Source organism: Rhinichthys klamathensis, unplaced genomic scaffold (genome assembly GCF_029890125.1).
Source record: "Rhinichthys klamathensis goyatoka isolate OS25496 unplaced genomic scaffold, OSU_Roscu_1.1 h1tg000140l_1, whole genome shotgun sequence".
Lineage (NCBI taxonomy): Eukaryota > Metazoa > Chordata > Actinopteri > Cypriniformes > Leuciscidae > Rhinichthys > Rhinichthys klamathensis.
Window position 1 is genome coordinate 2,092,724 of NW_026606675.1, and position 23,114 is coordinate 2,115,837.

A 23,114-nucleotide genomic window follows, 5' to 3' on the forward strand; every position below is an offset into this window, starting at 1 on the left:
AAATAATTTACTTCAAATTGAACATTTTAAGACTGGCTACTTGAATCAAAATGAAAAGATAAATCATAAATAGAAAATTAAATATACACTTATACTACAGGGCTATTGAATGCTTGATTCTGATTGGTTGAGAACATTCTAAGGTGTGCAATTATTTTCAGGGAAACGCACGGCTAAAGTAGTTCCAGGCAGGTTTGACCGCATTACAGTTCCATATCACTGCGAGTAGTTAACTGTAATAACGGAAAATAGGATACAATTCATAACAAGAAAAAATATGCAGCCCCATGCGCTTGATCTGCAATTTTCGATGTCTAACTTCTTAATAAATAAAGTATGTAGTCCTATCTATAGCCTAAATAGAAAATTAAATTGAATAGGCTATATAAATAAATTGATAGTCCTGCTGGGTTTTCGTAATTATTCCAGATAATATAACAAATAAATAATTATTGATAGGCCTAATTGTTAAAAGGGCTTTGTGTGTTTCATTTATTGGGTTATCTACTGTCAATTATAGAAAACAAGAATGAACGAATTAATTAAAACAAATTTAATTAATAAATAAATAATAATATTGACGCACATGCTTTTCTGTCTCATTATTGCAACATCTCTCTCTCTCTCTCTCTCTCTCTCTCTCTAATAACGGCATTAATAACTGCATAAAGCCGGGACACACTGACTAAGGCATGTAATTTGATACTTATGACTGATCATGCCTAAACGCGTGTTCAGTGCGTTCAGTCTGTAGCCTATTCACAGTCTGTGTTTAAGACCTGCTACAGTCGATGGAAACAGTCAGTCTTCGAATGTTTCAGCAAGTCGTAAGTGTGTCCCCATCATTAGTCTGCTATCAGTGGCTCAAACCTCCGTTACTAACTCTAAAATGACGTTTTGGAATTAGCAACGGAGGCATGGGATTAGATGCGTAAGAAATTAGTCCTACATACAAGAGCGTTTTAATGACAAAAACTTGACAAACATCTTGAAATGCATCATCTGAACAATGTTTTGAGGTGTGGTAACTGTAGTATAAGCGGAATAATTGACTTCAGGCCGTTGAATTATTAGAAAAATAATGCACACCCGAGGTGTAACGGCCACTCCGCTTCGCGTCATGACCGCATTACCACCTCGGGTGTGCATTATTTTTCTAATAATTCAATGGCCTGTCGTCAATTATTCCTTACGTAACAAATGTAAGCAACTGTCTCATAAGAAGCTGTTTACAATACGTTATTAATAGGTGTTTACTTCAAAGGCCCTTTGAAGCCCTTTGATGTGGCCTTGCTTTGGCCCCGTGGAGCTGGATATGTGAAGGGCATCAGGGGCCACAGACCTCTCTGATGTCTCCTTTGCCCTGCCCACTTACTTAACACAAACATCTCTAACCAACACAAAATGAATTATGAAAGAAAAGACTAATCACAATTCAGCACTTAAATAAGTCATAATAACAGTTACAAACACAAACTAAATCATCCGACATCATGCAAAACCGTTAAAACACTGTCTTTCTTTGTTGTTCTGAAATATGTACAGAGATACAATCTTAATTATAGATTTGGTAGATGAGCAGAAACACACACACACACACACACACGCATGCTCCTGATTGGCACGTCCCATCGCAGCAGTCTGTTGTGGCATGCAGGTTAATGAATGTGCAGATGGCGGTCAGGAGGGGGGCTGTGCCTACAGTCGGCTCCATCTCCCCTCTTCTCTCATTCTTCACGTCTCTCCTTCTCCTTTAATATCTTATTTACCTACGTTATTCACCACATGCAGCTTTACAGCTCTCTCAGTGATCACCTGCTGCGTACTGCCGTTTCGCATGCAAAAGTGTGTGCATCCCGTGAGCAGAAAGCTCACTTGATTTCACAGCTTTCCTAACAAGGGATTCGGCAGGGCAATCACAATAGCGTTATTACTGCCTCCTCTAGCAGCAGAGAGCTGTAACTGGGGACAAAGGCGGGGTTAAATATGTTCGGCAGGCACCTGCGGCGTGGATCGCGGAAGCATGAAATCTCAGGCTAAACATGTCCTGAAGGACAGAGGCTCCGTGCGGGACAGGGCAGGAGGGCGGGGTGAGGAGCGGTGATTAGGAAGGCAGCCGTGCATGAGTGTGTCGAGGAGAACGCGGGGGAGAGAGCAGACTTGTGTACGGACTCCCACGGCCTGCTGCACTAAGTGACTGTTGTAGGGTTTAATAGTGCCATATGGTTTACATCTCCACTCACACCATGCCTTTCCTCCAGTGCTTGTGAGCGTATTGATCCTGAGGGCGCTTTCCTTCCCCTCCTCTTCGCTCTCGCTCTCAAATCTCTCGGTTTCCGGACCGCAGAGAGGATGGAGGCCTCCACAGCAGACTGATGGCGATAAGAGCAGGAAGAAGAAGCACTCTGGGCAGAGACAGTAGACGATGTTCCCACCACACTGAGATTTCCATCTGTGATGTGCATTGAGTTCCCCGCAATGCTGCTAGATTGTTTTTAGGGAGTGAACAGACTGATCACATGCAGCGATTGCTTTAAGACTACATGGGTAGCACAGTTTCATTTGAACATATTTAGGGAAAATCCCACAAACAAGTGCTACAAGTGCTATTGTGAAATTCAGCATGTTCCACCAATGAAACAGTGCAGTGGATTAATAGTACAGTGTTTGAAAATAAAAACACAGCTTGTTTTTAGTCATACACAGATTGCTGTGATGTTCTGGGGTGCGTTTCCCAAAAGCATCGTTAGCCAACTATGGTCGCACGTTCCGCCGTTATCAGCATATTTCAACGAGTCGGTGTTTCCCGAAAACATAGTTCCAACTAACATTCGCAAACAGCATCGCAAAGTTGTGTGTTTGGAACGGCAGCTCTTGAGCTGTGGTTAGAAGGATAGTTCCTTGTTTGCATGACATGTGGACTCAAAATAAGCCAAATAAGCAAGTTGACATTCAGTACAATCTATATCTTTTATTTAGAATTCATATGTCATTTACATCTTTTAGTTTGTCAAGAGATTTAAAGCGTTGTTTTGAATAGTACGCATGTGTGAACGTGCTCTACTACGTAAGAACCAGCCTATGATTGAATCTGGAAATAAAGCAAAATAACTGAGAAAAATGAGAAATAGTCCTCAAATGCCATGTTTGTAATTTATTGAAAAACATCTAGCATTAATTCGATCTCAAACAGATACATTAAAAGTAGTTATTACTCCACCACCTGTGTGAAATCATAAACCAAAGTGGTTGAACGACCAATTTGCTACAATACGGTTTCGGGAAACGGTCGTGTCTAGCTAGTTGATTTCTTCAACGATGCATTGTACTGGTAGTTAAGCAACGAGTTACGTCGTTGTACGGGAAACGCACCCCTGGATGGTTGCTAGGGTGTTGCTTACTGGCCCCAAAACTCTATGACAGGGCCCCTTAACTTTCACTATCCGGCAGAGTTTAGGTTAATCTCCAAACACACCTGAACCATCTAATCAAGGTCTTCAGGATCACTGAAAGTTAAGAGCAGGTGAGTTTGATCAGGGTTGGAGTAAAATTATGCAGGACAGAGGCCCTACAGGCCCTGCTCTCTAATATTCTAGATGTGGCTTGGGTCCCTCCATTGTATTGGTCTACAGCAGGGATGGGCAACTTCGGTCCTGGAGGGCCACTGTCCTACAGAGTTTAGCTCCAACCCTGAAAAAAATCACCTGCCTGTAACTTTCTAGTAATCCTGAAGACCTTGATTAGCTTGTTCAGGTGTGTTTGATTAGGGTTGAAGCTAAACTCTGTACAGGACTGAAGTTGCCCATCCCTGGTCTACAGGATATTTTTTTTTCCATCTGTGAAGTGCATCGAGTTCCCCGCAATGCTGCTAGATTGTTTTTATGGAGTTAACAGGCTGATCGCATGCAGTGATTGCTTTAAGACTGCATGGGTTGTGCAGTTTCACTCAAACATGTATATTGTGTAGAAATATTTAAGTAAAATCCCACAAACAAGAGTGCTCTTGTGAATTTCAGCATATGCCACCAATGAAACGTTGAGGTACCAGACTTACAATGTTTAAAAAAAAAAAAAAAAAAAAAAAAAAAATAGCTCAGAGATACAGATGTGGTTAGCTGCTGTAACATTTAGCTTGGAGTTCAAAATCTTGTCTCTTGCCTACTGGCATTTAAAAAACACACTGCAGTTCTGAGCCTGGTCAAACTTTTTCAATAAGACCAGTTTAGTAGCAGTTTGCGAAGCAGCTTTTGGGAGCAACTACATTTTAAACTGATAAGCGACATCTGTGCTTTTCCACTCTGGATAAGCACCAGCCGCCACTGCACACATCTGAGTCTTAAGGCCTCTTAAATGTAATGCCGTGTAATGAACTGTGGGGCACAAAGAAACACACGTTCCCTTCACAGCTGCTGATAGATTATGAGTGTGTTTGAGCAGCAAATTTTCATTTTCTGTTTCTTGGACTGGGGATTGTACAATTAAACTAGATTTTCGCATTTTCTGTAGAAAATGTAAGTGTGGAAAACCTGTCCCCACAATGCTAGATTGTTCTGGAAGATTGCTAGGGCATTTCTACGCAGATACCAGGGTTTTCAGAATGGTTGCAAGGGTGTTCTGCATAGTCTCTAGGATGGGCAAACTCTGTCCTGGAGGGCCACTGTCCTGCAGAGTTTATCACCAAGCCTGATAAAACTCACCTGCCTGTAGCCTTCTAGTAATCCTGAATAAATCGATTAGCTGGTTCAGGTGTGTTTGATTAGGGTTGGAGCTAAACTCTGCAGGACACCGGTTCTCCAGGACTGAGTTAGCCCATGCCTGCTCTAGGGTGTTGCTGGGTGATTGCTTACTAGCCCCAAGTCTCTATGACAGCTCTTCAACTTCAGTTCTGGAGGTCCACTATCCTGCAGAGCTTAGCTCCAACCCTTCATTAGACACACCTGGATAAGCTAATCAAGGTATTCAAGATCACTAGAAAGTTACAGGCAGATGAGTTTGATCAGAGTTGGAGCTAAACTCTGCAGGACCAGAGTTGAAGAGCCCCGGCTCTGTGATATTCTGGTCTCTAGCCCCGGCTCTGTGATATTCTGGTCTCTAGCTATTGTTTGGGTCCCTCCGTTGTACATAGGTCTACAGTATTTTTCTGTGCCTGTTTTATAGTCTGCCAGGTGAAAGTTATAAGGGTCCTTTGCTTTGAAAAGTTATAGCACACTTTTCACAATAAGGCACATGATTTGAGGGCGCATTCAAAATTCATGTCTGTTGTGGGATGAGTTAGATGGCAAAATGCCTTAACAAGCACTATTAACATTTCAAAGAATATAACATATCATTTCAAGGCTGCTAATTATGAAGCTCAGATTACGGCCATAAATCAGAGCAATAAAACCCCAAGGTCGGCATCTAAACCCTCTCCCAAACCTCTTACCTAGACTGCCACTTCCAGAGAAGTGAGAACTGTTTCCAAATCCAAAGCAAATATAATCAGACGATGCAGCAGACAGGATCACAAATCAACCTGACATCCCATTCATCATTGTAGCCAAATAAACCAACACCCACACTACCACTGTTATTTACAATCACATGATGTATGGATGAATATATAAGTGTCTCGTTGCAGCATTGGACTCAAGGGACGATGGCCACCAGTGACTAAGGAGACCGTGAGCAAACACTTCTTTATAAGATCCGCTGTGACTCAGAGAGGGCAGATCATATGAGTGCTGCTCTCTGGTTTGTGTCACCAGCTGTGTGCGTCATTATGCCCAGGTGGGTTGGAAGCCAGCCAGCTCCCCTGCCACCGCCGAGGGTTTAATTAGCCGAGCCTCAAGGCTGCGGAGTCCCGGATGCCTTGGGGGACGGAGGAGGGTGATGAATGTCACACGCGATAGCGTGACGTTACCCAGACATGACACCGTCGCTCTGTTCCATCTTGCTCAATATAGCGTATATCCGTAGCAGGTGAGTTTACGGAAGAGATCTGCCTTGAGCGTCGCCTTTTACCCATGGGACGAGGAGAGAAAAGCATCTCCTCAAGGACTCAAGGAGTTGATGCAGCTGTGCGCTCAGCATCTGTATGCATCCTGCCACCGCACTGCTGATGCAGCAACAAAGATGTGCACACAAGGGAGAAGAACATTGCTGCCCTCGCTCCTCCACACACTGATGAACAGCAGCCAACCGTCCATCCACTCCACATGCAGGTTATTCAGAGCCCTATACCAACATTTTTTTAGATGTATTATAAACACACACTTACTTAAAGTCCCCCTGTAGTCAATAATTGTATCCCTTAAAACTCCTCTTTGATCACCAAAATGACATATTTAAACGTTTTTTCCTTGAGAAAAAATAGCTTGAATGTAACTCTACACCCTTGCCTCATTTAGTAAACGTGGATCAATGAATATGCAAATTATCCCCACCTCCACTCACTCGCACCCGGTCAGAGATCCACTCGATTGGTTGCAAGGTAGTTTGTGATGTCAGAAACACCAGCGATTTCAAGCTGCATTTTTGAGACTGTCTTTGGTTCACTGCAGTTTTAGGGAGAAAATACTAAGCAATGGTGTTGACTTATGAATTTGCACATGGTTTGTCTTAAAGCATATTAAAAACACCACATAGACATATAAACAACAATAAAAACTTGATTTTCACCACAGGGGGACTTTAACAATTTCTAAATAGTAGTGTGAAAAGACCCAACTGTGACAATCATTTGTATTAAACAGGCCCAAAAGTAAAATTTCATCACCTCATCATTCTGTACCACAGCAAATTAAATAGTATTTTCCCAAAAGTTGTGAGCTTGCAGCCTGAATGTGCTGATATAATGTATAGACAAACATTTCTAATGCACTTGCTGCACAGTAAACATGCAGAGAATCAATATTCATGAATAGATGAGTCAGTGCTTCTAATGAATCACTAAAAGTTGAATCAGTCTGACGATCCTTCTCTGAATAAACTGGCATAATCTATCAGAACAGTTACTGAATTACCATCGAAAAGACTCAGAAACTAAGTTATTGGTTAGAATTAGTCTAAAGAATCCTTCACTGAATTAACTGATTGAATAGTAATCCATCAGAATTGTTATTAAATTATCATCTGACTCACTGAACCGCAAATCTTTCAGTCATGTCTGACTTGAAATGAAACTGTTTTGTTCACTTAAGGTCTGTGAAACAGTATCATTATCAAACAAGTATTCAAAAGTATTGTAATTACGGAATTATTGTTTATGTGTAGTGTAGCTTTGTCCAAAATTACTACAAAAAACGAATTTCTTTTTTAATGTATTAAAATATTACTAGATTAGTATTTTTATGTACACAAATTGGTGGGGGGAATGGGATGTATTTGGCTACCCAGAATTATGAAATTTGAAAATTCTATAGATTCACACTAAACTATTAAGGGAAGGAAATAATCCATTTTTTTTGTGATTTATCTGTAGGTATTATGGTTTTACTACAAATACCAATGTGAAACAATGGTCATTATCCAATAACTACGGTAAATGCTTCCTGGTAAGAGCTACACACACACGCACACGCACACGCACGCACGCACACGCACACACACACACACACACACACACACACACACACACACACACACACACACACACACACACACACACACACACACACACACACACACACACACACACACAGTGTGATGACAATGCTTACAACACCTGTAGTGGAGGCACATGGAGGACACAGAGGTATTGCAGCTATGCGTTTCTCTCTCTATTTTTCTTTCTATTACATGCCCTCATATTCGCTCTCTCACTCTCAAACACACAGACTAATGGATTTTCTTCTTTGTGAGGAGCTGTAGAGTTGAGTGTAATGGATATGTCTGGGGCAGTGATTGAGAGTGTCTGTTCAGGACCAGAAGAGAGCAAGAGAAATAGAGACAGAGCGAGAGAGAGCGCGAGGGTGTGTGTGTGAGAGAGAGAGAGAGAGGGGAGGAGTTCTCTATATTCCTCAAGAATGCTGATTTTTTTAGTCATTCAATCATTTTGTTTATTTTTTTGTTTACATTATTACTCTAGTAGCATAAGACAAGAAATAATGGGGTTTCGGATTTTGTCACTGTAGCAATGTTCAGGGAAGGAGGAGGCGGGAACCGGAGAACAATCAAATAAAACTTTATTTAAATAAAATATAAATACCTGCCAGCAGCCCCTCACGGATGACTGCTGGCTACCAAAATAAAGCATAACAAAATACAAACAAAAGCAGGCTTGTTCCTCTCTCGATCATCCACTCCGTCGCTCCCCCTTTATGCTTCCGCTCCTCCGTGAGAGATGCGAGACCGGTGTGCTTCACAGGTGTTGCTCCAATCACAAAGCCTATGAAGTGACGACTCAACACGGGCGATATGGACTCTCTATGGTGGACGGCACTGATCCTCAACAACTCGTCTTAAGACCGGCGTGCATACTTGGACTTCCAAAAAATACTCTAAATGTTCCGATCCAATTTGACTTGTAATGCTGCCCGAATCATGCACTGTTCTTCCGTTGGCCAGAGGAGAACTGGCCCCCCGACTGAGTCTGGTTTCTCCCAAGGTTTTTTTCTCCATTCTGTCACCTGATGGAGTTTTGGTTCCTTGCCACTGTTGCCTTGGATTTTGGCTTGCTTAGTTGGGGACATTTAACATTTAATATTCAATAATATTATTGATCTGCCTTACTTAAGGTGGACGTTGACGCAATTTCTTTTAGAAACAAACTTTGTTATATTGTTTTTGTTATATTGTTTTCATGTTATCACTGTGAAGCGCTTTGATACAATCTGTATTGTAAAAAGCGCTATATAAATAAAGGTGACTTGACTTGACTTGACAGGTGCTGCTCATTAGCAATCACACCACCGGCCTCGCGACGTTCTCTCACGTCCCTCGGCCGTCCTGTTCACCACAGTCACATTATTACGTCATAGTGCGACGAAAGACTGCCTCCGTAGAAGATCAATGCCTACTTCTACATCATTGCCTCTTTAGCCCCGCCCACCAATTTGCACACATCATGTAGTAGTAAATACGAGACGGACACAAACACAGGATTACTCGAGCAACAAATCGATAGAGACGCCTCTAGTGTCAAGTTGTGGAAAAACACTGTCTTTGCATTGCCATCCTTGTGATCCTAACATTAAGAAAGCGTGGATGAATGTCAGATCGTGACACTGATCGCTAGTTCGCTTCATTTTACTGTGGGTTTATTCTTAAACAAGACATTCGGCGCAGGTTTTTCAGAGACAAAAATAAAAGATGATGCAGTGCTACATTGGATACGACAGTAATGTCGCAACACAAGTGTGTGTAACAGTGTTTTTACCATGTGAACTATTGCTTTGTCTGTTACAGAACGTTTGATATGTACTGACTATTTATACTGCAGCGCTGCAGTCAAACTGAATAGTTGTGATAGTTGCGATTTGCTGTTATTTCCTTTTCTTCTGCATTTATTGGGTTAATGATTTGGATTATCGGATACGGAAGAGAGTATGTGGAGAACTGCTTTTGTTATTGTTTTGATCGAAGCCATTCGCTGTAATCCTGAATAAAAGCTTCAGTGAGACATTACAACACGTTTCATTTGTTTAAAACATGACACAGCAAATGACAATGTATACGTTTTACACTATCGAAAAGTATGAACGATGAATAGCCTATAAGAACGAATTTATTCATAATTCCGTTTACATGAAACACCACAAGTTATCCTGTCAATTATAACTGTGGTAACTCCAAGTACTTACTGATTTTAATATGCATAACTGTTACCCAATCATAGCAGTGGGCGTTTACTTCCATGTCTTGAAAGTGGCATGCCTATCAAAATGGGAGTGTTCGAAGGAGAGGGTCAAAAACAGGACAGAACATAGCTTATTTACTTCTAAATCTTGATAACATTATAAGTGGACCTCAGAGAACATTATAAAATAAAACAATACAAAAATTCAGTTCATGAAAAATTGCACTGACCCCAAACTTTTGAAAGGTAGAGTACAGTATGCAGTTATCCATGAAATTATACTCAACATCTATGGTGAATTGATGAAAAGTGGGCTCCGTTTTGCCATTTAGACATCAAAAGTGACCGAACTGACCTGAATTTACCCCATCAGCATGTCAGTGCATGATAAATGGGCTTCAGAGAGCTCCAAATCTCTTGAAATAGCTGAATAAACAATATCATATTCAGCTGCAGGGGACTCAGACCCTTAACAATCTGTACATCAGATGGCCCTGATGGACAGCGCTTCTTTCTAAGTACAGGAACCCTTGACATTGTCTTTAATTTAGAAGGCCTCTAATTGGTAAATTGCATCCCCCTTATGCTCAATCAGCAGTCGCATAGCAACAGTAAGCCCAGAGACAGAGTCTGCTTATCCAGACCACATGAATGCAAGAGACAATGGGAAGACAGGAGGATTTAAGTGAGATGGAGCGAGAGACACTTTCTTGGATCATGAGGAGCGAACTAGATTTCATAAAGCTTAGCGGTAAGGCCAGAAAAGCACGCAACCAATAGGTAAACCCGTCCCATTAGACATTCAACAAAGACTCATTCAGGATTATGTTAAATATACACTTAATAAACCACCATCAATCATCTCTTGTCTACTACAAATACTGTATACATCTTTGGCAACATAAACAGAGCCCCAACAAACTCCTGTCAAAATGACTGATGTGTACGGCAGACAATAACCGTGTCCACATGATCCCGCTGCTCCTGAAAGCAAGGTTTTCCCTCCTGCTCCTCACACTTGATCAATGGAGGAGAGAGGTGGGTGGCTTTCCAGTCCTAAATGACCCAGTTTGTTTTGTTGAGCCATTGATTCCTGCACAAACCACAGCCGTTTAACATAAGGAGTCCTACAATGCCTTTCAGATTACCACACACACACACACACACACACACACACACACACACACACACACACACACACACACACACACACACACACACACAACATCTGCAAATGTACTGCATGAACATGATATACAAAACAAAAAGCTTAGGACACAAATGGACAGATGCATTAATAGCTCTACTAAGGCATTCTTACACAAATGCGAATACAAGAATATTGTTTAAGTGTCTATTAAACATATAGCGGCCCACCCACATTGTTGTTTGGCTTTAAAGATGCATATGTGGTAACCTGTTATAAAAGAGCAGAGAAAAACAGAAATAAAGACAGAAATACCTGTCTGGCAGTCCTGTCTATGCATGTACAAACTCCATTGGTTTATTAGTTGATTTTCTTTTCTTTTGATTTCTTTTGTCTACATTGTGGAGAGTGAAATCTCAAATCACCAGCATTTTGGGGACCAGCCAACAAACATGCTACTGCTTTAAATGTTTTAATAAAAATGCAAAAACGCATTTTGTGCGGTGGATGAAACCACAAGGATTCAAGAGAACTTTCACAAAATGTATGCATTTACAAAATGTGTCAATTTTAATTGCTTTCTAATTGAAGTCATGTTTAAAACCAAGTTAATAATTTGGCATACTGCTGGATGCATGCAATTAATGGAAATAAATGCATTTCAAAAATGATAAAAAATAAATAACTTATAGCCTACATTTAAATAAATGAAAATACATGTCTAATGGATTTTAAGTTAAAAAAAAGAGAATAAATAAATATATTATATATTTAATAGACGGAGGTTTTACAACTAATTTTGTTTACTTTTATACAATTTTGGTACTTAAGCAATGTCTCATATAAAATGTGGGTTTTAAAAGCAAATCCACCACTAAGAATAACTAATTTAGTTGATAGAAGGACATTCATTCTCTATAAAATGAATGGAAATCAATCAAATGTCCCCAAAATGCTAGAATATACATGGCTATTCATTAGATTGGTCCCCTGCCAACAAAGTGAATCATTCCAGCTGTACAGTCACATCAGACCCCATCACACTCCAGACCTGCATCTAAATCAATCCACAATCAAAGCGCACAAGTTTAGACCAATTATTTCATGTATTAAAGGCTCACCCTAAAATAAGCATTTGCACATGAAAAGACCCTGTGACTCACGAGGGCTGTCTGCCTGTCCTCAGTCTGACACCGAGAGTGAGGAAAAACTGCCATTGGAACACTTCAGACAATTTGACAGACGGCTCGCTTTCACTTAGGAAAATACATGAGAGAGTCCCTTATATTATATGAGCGTGTTCCTGTGTTTTTCTGTGTGCACGTCTGGTATAATGCTCTTCTCCATCATTTCATCCATCATCATGATTTGATGAATTACTGCTGCCGTGATTGATAGAAAATGCACTGAAATGCCTCTATTAAATAGTATTCGGTTTACCGTCTGCTTTCTAAAGGCAGGAGCAGCTCACCTTTAATTACGGCAGGTACATGGAGATGACTTTTGTAAATAAGATGCTATAATGAGCCTAATTTACATAGAAAGCAGGTATGTTTGTGCAGAAAAAAAAATATGACAGTGGCTTAATTTCAAAACTGACAGTGCAGCACTATTTCAGCACATTTTGTGACTGGTTAAACTGTATGGGTGATAATTGAATAAGACGTGGGTTATTGTGCTGGAATATTGCATGCAAAAGTGGCACAACTGTTTAGTGAATTAGCTCTTAGAGTAAAAGTACTGTATGCATGACGCTTCGTTGGATTATGAGAACAGGAGCATCTCAATGTACTCAAAATGTTTGCATTTTGTTAGTTTAAGATGCATCTTACACAAATTCTACATACTTGTCATCATGTGTGTGGTATCCGTCATTACAGCGCCTGTCCAAAGCCTTTCCCTGTATTTTTGTCTTGGGGATCAGCAATGACAGCACTGGTTTATGGGTGTCAGAAGCCTTGGCTGTTGCCATGGCAATGCCACACTGCAATAGTGTGCGCAGGCAGACTGCGCTTGCTGCAGCGTCGACACAAGAACAGGAGCGAGAACGGTGAGTGTTGCAGAAGAAACCTGCTGAATGCTAATCAGCTCCTCCACAGTTTGTCCTTCATCAGACCAGAGAAACACTCAAGGATCTACATTACACACTCTCTCTCTCTGTAAAAACTGAACAAAATGTTCAGTTTTACAGATATTTTAATGTTTCATAGATCTATAGATTTTTTGAATGAAGTGCTCAAAAATTCAGTAAAAACGGCATTGTGACAATTTTAATTGTCATTTCAATTTGCATTGAATGTGATGGCAAAGCTGAAATGATTCCGGTCTTCACTCAAAAAAATATTTAGGCCTACATTTAAGATTTATGTATTAAATTGCATATAAAATTTCCATCAATTTGGATTAAATAGTTTTAACATATAGTAATAAACTTAATGTCTAGCAAGTTTATCATACACAAATGAAACAGGTAACGGTAACAGTAACAGTAGGCAACTAATAAACTGAATGTGTTTTAAATATACACAATAACAAGGTTTATTATATATTTATCATTAATAAATCCAATTTGTTTCAATGTCATGCATTTTAACCACTTGAATATTGCTTGGTCTAGAGCTAGCACCATTTTAACCATGATCATAATATTTTATTTTAACTGAATAATTTTAATGGTTTTCACAATGAACAGATTTATGCTGATCTTAAGCAATTTGAATAAATGCATAAAAAAAATGATTATTTAAATAAAATCAAATAGATGCAAATCTTACCCGTTTCATTTACGACTAGCACATATGCATCACATTAAGATTATTAGCGTGTTTATATATTAAACGTGTAATCCAAACAGATGGAAATTTGATATGAAATTCAAATGCGTTTTTTTTTTTTAGTGTTCAGTGAAAACAGTTTTGCTGCTAAATATGCTTGTGGAAACCGTGATTCTTTTTTTCCAGATTCTCTGAGGAATAGAGAGTGCAAAAGAACAGCATTTATTTGAAATAGAAATCTTATGTAGCATTATAAATGTTTGCTACTTTTGATCAATTTAATGCATCACTACAGAATAAAAGTTGTAATTTCACTTTAAACATTATTTTGCTGTTCACTCAAAAATAGTTCTGAGAGATGCATTGTGAGAAATACATTTTAAATATTGAAATATTACAATATAAGTTCAAATATTACATTGCATGTAGTCTTTCAGTTCATATAAGGTCATACAAATTGACAAATTGACATGAATTAGAAAAAGATTGCTTAAAATAGTTCTGGAAGAAGTAAAGCATGTCACACTGCAGGGCACATTTAGACATGTCATGGCATGTCATGTCAACCACCCTCATATATTTTAGTAAAGAACAGGTATAAAACTTTAAAAATCTTCTGCATGTTTTTCTTTGTCATAATGCAGCACATATGGCCCAGTTTTTTTTACTTTTTACAGATGTCTGCAAAGTTTGAGTACTAATCTGGATCAGAGGAAGCATACACTGAGATGGTTTTCAGCAGAGCAGTGAGTGAAGCTCTAAACACAGAAGTTTGCAGCTCACATCAATGCTGTCCGCTGCACTCGGATCTGTTTACATTCCTCCGTTTCATGTCCCTGACAGACTGTCCACTGTAATTGTCTCCAGCCTCACAGACATTCATTTTAAATAAACACACACTCAGTGTCCTACAGCAGTCAACAATAGCTTATTCCTGACCCAAACATGATGCAGCGATTCTTCAAAATAACATCAGCCCTAAAGTTCCATTCACACTGACAGAGATTCAACTTAGAGGTTGCTAAATTGCTGTACTGCTGGTTACTAATAGTCATGCCTAGTAAACTCAACAAATAATTCAAGCTTCACTGTCTGCTCAACTTTGTTGCATCCCCAGCGGTCACTATCGAACATTGGCATCAGATGGCCAACTTTCATGGAAAATTAATGACTTTTAAACTCTTTCTTTCTAAAATTGCAGTTGATGTGAACGCCTATGGAATGGCTTGCTTGAAGCCCAAAGACATTGTCCATTCCCGATTCTTTGACCTTTGAGAAACGCTTATGGCCTGAAATAACTACATATACAGTAGAGGACGGGGGAAAGGAGGAAGGAAAAGCTTGTCTAAACACCCTAGAGTGATGGGAAAGTTAATGGGCCTTTTCCTAGCACCAATCAATCTGCGCTAATCTCCCTGCCGAGAGTTCTCTAGGGAGACAGCGGCCATGATTCCATCGGTGTGACGGCAAAGTCCACTCAGCCACATCGCCCGTTAGTCACCAGGCCTTTTACTCTTTAACACACTAAGTACAGGGATCATGCACCACAGGAATTGACAGACAGATGGAAAGGAAAGCTGCACATCCTTAAAAACATACATTTAAAGGGATAGTTCACCCAAAAAATGTAATTCTGTCATTACTTACTCATCCTTATGTCATTCCAAACCCTTAAGACTTTGGTTAATCTTTGAAACACAATTTAAGATTTTTTTTTTTTTATGAAACCTGAGAGGTTTTTATCCCTCAAATGAAAGTCCAGGTAACCAAAAACTTAAAAGCAATGTAAAATGAATCCATATGAATCGAGTGGTTGAACCCAAGTCGATGTGATCTCTTTATATGATGAACAGATTTAATTTAGGCTTTTATTCACATATGAACACACATAGAGCGCATCACATATGGTAAACTAAACACGAAAGCTGATGTGAGCGCCACACGTTAGAACAAACCTCATTGGTTGTTGTACATCACATGCTTGAGCTTCTGTGTTTACCGTATGTAATAAGCTCTGTGTATGTGTGTCGATCATGGTTTAGATGTAAATAAAAGCCTAAATTAAATCTGTTAATCATATAAAGTGGCCGTATCACTTTAAAAGACTTAAACCGCTCAATTCATGTGGATTCATTTTACGATGCCTTTATGACCTTTTTGGACCTTCACAGTTTTGGTCACCTGGACTTTCAAAAGAGGGACAGAAAGTTTCTGTCACAAGATGAAGATGGAGGAAGACGAAGGTACACAGGATCCAATACGAAGTGATTTTAATAATACAATAAAAACAGGAACAGACAGAAGTTTTAACAGTGTGTGTGTGTGAAACAGGGGTAAACACACACAAAACGCAAACATAGACCGACAACTGAAACAGAGCAACTAAATTCACAGTGATGCTGAGATGATAACGAAAAGGTGTGATGATCTGATAAGTGTCCATGACAACTGATGACTGGGGGCAAACTAAGACAAAGAAACACATGTGACTGAAAATAACAAACCAAAAGTCTATGAAAACAAAAACTAAGAACAAACAAAACTTAATAAGTGTGACAGTTTCGTTCAAAATCTCTTCATTTGTGTTTCAAAGATTAAACAGAGTCATATGGGTTTGGAATGACATGAGTGTGAGTAAATTATGAGAGAAGTTTCATTTTTTGGTGAACTATCCCTTTAAGTAAAGAAAACAACCACACACAAATCAAGGTAACTTTAATAGCTTTCCACTACACAATCAGGTCTGACATTGTCTATTTTTGCTTTGCTTTCAGCTAAACACGTCCAATCATTTGCGACAGCGTCTGACTCAAGTCCATGAACGCACATGACTAAATGCACATGACTAAAGCAAGCAGACGTTTAAAATGTCCAGCCCATTTTGAAGCCCTGCTACATCACACACTTCCCCTTATGTGTCAGCATGGGACGGGCTCGTAAAAATGCCTTTTTTTCCAAGCAATTGTGCCAATGTCCCACATTCCAGCTGGCCTATGTCCCCAACCGCCGTGGATGGGGGGGCAGGCCGTCTCACTTCCTGAACCAAAAATAACGCAGATGGTAATAAAACCTTGGCCGCTACGTACTCCCCGGTGATCCCAGCTCCCTGTGACTATGATTTAGTTGGGATTGATTAACCATTACTACCCGGTCGAGGGATTCTGCTGAATCGTTACATACAACATTAATAATAACCAATTGGACTCGCCTCCAAGCTGTACTCTTCCACAGTTCTCTTCAGGGGATCCACGATCTGCCAGCATATGAGGATGCACAAATCAATCAGCAACATCCCACCCACGATGATAAAGAGCTTCTGGTCCTTGATAATCTGCAAGAGAAAAAAAAAGAAAAGCAATGGATGAGGTGATTAAGGGATGAGAAAGAGGCAGAGATGGGCAGGATCCATCAATGGGCTGTTCGCTCAATTCAAACGCATGATCTTCTCTCGCATTCTGAACCTTTGTGGATGAAAGCGCTGCTCCTGTCTGATCTTTTTATCTTTTCTTCTATTTAACAGTGGTTGACCTGAACAGAACCCAAATCAAAAGAAAGGTCATCGCGAGGAGGCCTGCGTGTCTTCAGACGGCGGGAACGAACAAATTCTTCCATGATTCAGAATAAAAATGCTAACTCGTTTTGATCTGATGTCTTTTGATGGCTTACCAATAGGCAGAACCTTGCGTCGTGGGAAACAAGGAGGTTGTGAGCAACTCTATGACCATTGAGCGCCATACTGAATTCTATCAGAATGGATGCTCTTTATCTTCAATCAAACAGAGGTTGATGGTTTCATTAAATGGCCAGACATGTGAAATAACACAGGATCATGATGCTTCAAGATGCATTAGCACAATCACTGAAAGCAATGCTTGGCCATATGACCATAGAACTTCACTTTATTGCACAAAATCTCCTTTTATCTCAGCAAACGGAAGGTGATGATGGATCAAATACGAATAGCAGTCCTAAATCCCCCGCCCCACATTTTTACGGCTACAAATAGCACCTGAACTTAAAAATTAAGTTTAAGTTGTTTGCACTAACTGTTTTCAAACAGGTTTCCCCAAAAACGACTTTTCACCCCCATCTGCCATTAGAAATTTGCTAAAGTATCCCTTTAAACAAACACTGACGCATATGGGCTAATTATAGACATCTGTGCACATTTAACAGGGAAGTAGTGCTTTAACATCGGAAGAAAGACACACTTCACCTTTAATGGCGCTAATCATGAGCTTGTAAACCAAAAACACTTGGTTTTAAGACCCAATAGTTTAAGCTTTTGTATTCACAGTTCAAATTGCTCACCGTTTGTACAAGATTATTGCTGCAGGTCTACAAGAGCATGTGGTGCATTAGTGTCAGATTGTGTTTGTGCTCAGTCTAAGTTATGCAGGCCATCATGTGCTTGTGTCTGATTGAATTTACAGATGCACACATCTCTGATGCCATCTATTTGTGACGCTGTATGTTCCATGATGCAGTCTGAATGATGCATTATGCAGTATGTGGATGTGTATGTAGGTTTATGCCATAAAATAATGAATATTTTAACTTGTTCTGCACCCCCAAAAATAATTCGAACTGTATATTCAGATAAAATAAACAAAAAACGAGGAAGAATCAGACTTATAGACCAAAGAAATTGAAGGCGTAAAGGGGTAGTTCACCTAAAAATGTAGGTGAACTCACCATCAAGTCTTTCATGCTTCATAAAATGATGTAAAAGCACCATAAATGTATCGTAAAGTGTTCCATATAACTCATGCGTTATATATCAAGTCTCCTGAAGCAGGGTTATTATCGTTAACTGAAACTAAACCAAAAACAATAAATAAAAAATGAATTAGTTGAAATAAATGTTAACTAAAATAAAATAAAATATTAAAAAAACGTATTTAATTTCAGCAAGTTGACAAACATTTCTCATTTCCATTTACTTTACTTTAACACACTTAAATAACTAAAACTAAATACACTAAAACTAATAAATAAAAATGCAGACTATATACTGTAGTCATATAAAAAACAAATAAAAATGACAAAACACAAAACAAAATTACTACAACTAACAAAAAAATATGTAAATAGAATATAATTCAAAATATGAACAAAAACTATAACAATATAGCAATGATACTAAGCTTTTTCCGTCCAAGCCTACCTTGAGAGAAGCAACAATGTCTGAATCATGAAAGAACAATTCTTTAGAACTGAATCTTTTCACTTAATAAATTGATCTGAATGATTCGTTCAGTTCATCTCACTGACTCAACAACAGCTCTCTGGATTTTTTAATAGTTTCATGATAAAGTTTTTGTTGTTGTTGTTTACAGTTCCAATATAATTGCATGAAAAATGAAACGAGGAAGGATTTCAGAACCATATTTGTCTATGTAATGGACGTCAGTGGGGTCCAAAACAAGACTGGATTCCTTTCAGTTTCACTGTATGGATATAAAAACACTGAGAATCTTTTTTTGTGTTGCACAGAATAAAAATCATCCAACTTTGGAATGACATGAGGGTGAGTAAATAATGACTTTAAAATTAGTTTGACTACATATTTTTAGTCTTAGAGAAGATAAATACACCTACAATCAACTAAAAACATGTATACAAAAAAAAAAAGAAACAACTAAAGCAAACATCACTGTGCGCTGTTAAAGCACGTTTGTGTGTGTATCTGCTTCATCTCCCTTTGTTTCTTCACGGTCCACAGAGGTGATTGACTTAACCCTCGCTGCACCCTGAGGGAGAGACTGTAATAGACCCCTCGGACCACCGGACCCGCATCGAACGGCGGCTGATTTGCGATGGGCTGTCCGCGGAGTCACATACTGTGAGACTGCTTCTCAGCTTGATAAAGAGATGGCACACCCACATGCACACTCACAAAACACAGTCCTGACAGCAGCCATCGCTTCAGAGTGCCGAAGCCCAGCAGTCCATCACTGTGTGGAGCGGGAGTCCGCTCACTGCCAGCTTCCTGCACACTGAAGTGCCAGAGGGAATTAAAGCCCTGAGCCTGGGCATTACCTGTCTCTGAAATTATTTATATGCAGTGGGTCTAGTTAAGAACTGCTAATTGAGTGTGAAAGTGCAACTGAAGAGAAGACACCAGGGGGAAAAAAACTGACATGCAATGTATCAAGCTGGAATTACATCACATACTCCTTCTAAACCTTTGATTGGAGGTCCGTTATCAGTTATCAGGGATAACAGGATTTTTGTTGTTCCTTAGTTAAAATAAAAATAAAAAATAAATAGAAATAGATTTTGACATACTGTATTGCACTGTGTTCGACTTCATGAAGCTAGAATAAAACGTTTTTTTTTTTTTTTTTTAAAGCAGAGGGTCTGTTCTTTTTGTGAAAATGATCAAAAACGTAATTGGTCGTAAACGGTCAACGTTTTTTAAATACTGGCGGGAAAAGAGTTAATAAACACTACAACAGTATTAGCCTGACAAGCCAGACCCACATCAAGATGTTGGTTCTGGGAACACACCATTGGCAGGGCTCAATTCGAGGGGCGGGATGAACGGTTGTCTTTCAAATTCCCTCTGCACGCAATAGGATATCGCTACAACCCACCAGAGCAACGAAGAAGGTGACGTAGTCAGAGCGACGGAAATGAGTCCATGGGGGAGTGTTCCGCTTATGGTGTTGCCGTTTTTGCGAAACGAACATGAGAATGTGCTTGTACATTCATCAAGCATCTTCGAAAAACAGAAAAAAACCCCAAAGTATTGCCGAGAGACTACTGCATGTTGGAGTGGCGGTAGTTAAAACACCAGCAAAGTCGAACAGAATTTGTCAGCGGTGTCTCAACCTTTTATCCAGACTTGAACGTGACTTTCCAGTGTACTGGAGATGGGTGGAGGATGAAAAGAACGAAGCCTCCGCAGTTAGGGTTTTCAAGTAGCAGGGAATTCACACGGAGCCGTCGCAACTCTGCCGTCATGTTAAGCCCACCCACCGACTCTATACACGATGCGATTGGCCTGACTAGAGTTTGGCTTTTCCTGCTCGCAAGCCAACGGGGAATTGCTAGACGGCCCTGGTTGCAAATTACATTTGCTGCCGCTAGGGTGCGTCTAGATTTCTAGGCTACAACAGTATATAAATAATTAGGAATGTTCCGATCAAGTTTTTTCTGTGCTTCCGATCTGATCAGTCACTGAATATTGAGTTTACTGAGTCTCAATCCGATACTTGTAAGTGTTCGGTGCAATTCGAGGACATTAAAGTTATTAAAATCAATCCAATGTATACAGGGATGTGCAGAGAGTTCCTCAAGGGCAGGAGCTCAAATGTAAAAAAGGGGCATCTATCTAAGGGCAGAGTAATTCCAATATAACAATTACTACAGAAATTATATTTATAGTAAAAATATGATATATTATTTAGTAATTATATTTTAATCTAATAATAAGATACCCTCTCTTTCATTTATATTAACCCTTTGATGCATACGATCACATCGGTGTGATTTGAACGTTCAGTGCATCATGTGATCAACTGATAAATTCAAATGTGCTTTCGTGTTTTAGCTGGAGCTGAGTCACAGACGGATGCTCTCAGCGCTTGTCATATGACAACTATTCCGGGTTTTCAACCACATATGGTTTATTTTAGGTTTCAGACATTTAAATACACATAAGTACTAGCAAACCAATACATTTGTAGTTTGTAAAGTACACACTGATGTCTATGGAAGCGGCAATAATAATCCTTTGTATTGTAACTTGACAAAGTGTTTTATTCATATCAGATACACATTGTATAGGTAACTATATAGTTTACTCTATTCTTCTCCCTGTTCACCGGTCACTTACTTTCGTGTATTTCGGGAGAAGTGGATGAATTTATTTGATCCGATTCTCTAAATTGCAGTGCAAACTAACATGGCGGCGCCCATCGCTTGTCATAGATCAACTAACATGATCATTATAAGAGGTTTTTAATCTTTTATATCAGAATATCAGATAGTTCATGATATAGTTAACAAGTTTGTGAATATTTTTAATAAAAAAGGAAAAACGAATTAAAAGCAATACATCTGTTGTGGCTGCGGTGTGTCACATGACAAGCATGACGCGTCTCCATGGAAATAATAAGGTGACACATTCTAAAATAACGATCGCCTTAAAAAACTCACGCTGATTTTTATTTAAGAATTTAAATAGAATTTTTTTAACTTACGAGCGAAAGGGTTAAATAAATAAATAAATGACTTTGTTACAAAAGTGTGGATCAAAGATGCTAAACACGGAAGCTCGAACGTACATGTGTGACGTGTGACATATGAACAGACCTCATTGGTTCTCGCGTGTCACACATGCACATTTCCGCTTCTTCGTTTAATTTTAATGGCGGCTGCCAAACCCACTTGGATAGCCAATACCAATCAGTTAAAAAAAAACATGCTTAATCGGCCCTGATACCAATCCCTGAGATCGGCTCGGGACATCCCTATAAATAATACTAATATAGGAAGATTCCTTTGAAGTTATGAGTTCTCTCGGTTACCTAGTTTACCTGCAGCATTGTTTATCACTCTCTGTCTTGCTCTCTCTTTCTGTATAAATTCTGCTTGAAATCATGCCACTGATTCTGACTGCAGCAGTGGAAGCAGGCTGTGAGCTCTATAAATAAAGATGGCCAGCAGGGTGCTGGAGCTGTGGCTAGCCATCCTTTACATCACTGTCATACAGTATCAGCTGCCTCAGTCGCCACATTCTTACGCTGCATTGAAAAACAAGAGCAGGGAGAGAAAGAGCGTATGAAAGGAGGTCAGTGTGCATGCACAAATCTGTCGTGTTAAAGACCTGCATGGATGCGCTTGTGCGTATAGCTACAGTTCAAAAGAAACCCACTGCACTATTCCCCATAGTGTGATGCTTTTTCTTGCGGAGGAAATTCAAACGAAGGCTTGTGAAAACCTTGTCTAGCGGAGCAGGAAGACATTGTTCTTTAGAAGAGATCAGACATTCATTGGTTAGCACTGGCAGTTAGGGGTGTAAATCGGACAGTTCATCACGATACGATACGATATCGATTCTCTCAGCCAGCGATACGATTATTGCCGATACCTAAAAAAATTCCGCGATACGATTACGATTCGATTCGATTCAGGGTTATCAATCGATTTATCGATATTTAGATATTATGTGCCAAGTTTACACAACCAGTTACGTTTATTAACTCACAAATGCATCCAAAAATATATGAAAGTTTAATTAAACTCTTTGAAAATTGCACACCCTCTCCCAATTGGGACATTTACAAGTTGTTTGTTACAAGTTACAAGTAAAAACAGAGTTATCTGTTTTTGCAAATGAACTAACAGAAGAGGTTGTTTTGATTAAGTAATAATAACAAAAAAAAACAGGTAAATTATTAAATTA

The 23,114-nt window shown here is 39.4% G+C and overlaps 1 protein-coding gene across 2 annotated transcripts in view; it reads right to left on the bottom strand.

Annotated features, from left to right (window-relative positions):
* Positions 1 to 23,114, bottom strand: part of gabbr2 (gamma-aminobutyric acid (GABA) B receptor, 2) — a 255,725-nt gene that overhangs the window by 20,058 nt on the left and 212,553 nt on the right. Inside the window, exon 13 of one of the 2 annotated variants that reach the window (XM_056257645.1) lies at positions 16,908 to 17,030. In XM_056257645.1, the coding sequence (XP_056113620.1) occupies positions 16,908 to 17,030 (123 nt within the window). Of the gene's footprint in view, positions 1 to 16,903; positions 17,031 to 23,114 lie in introns of both variants that reach the window. The other variant, XM_056257646.1, reaches the window with a different exon arrangement.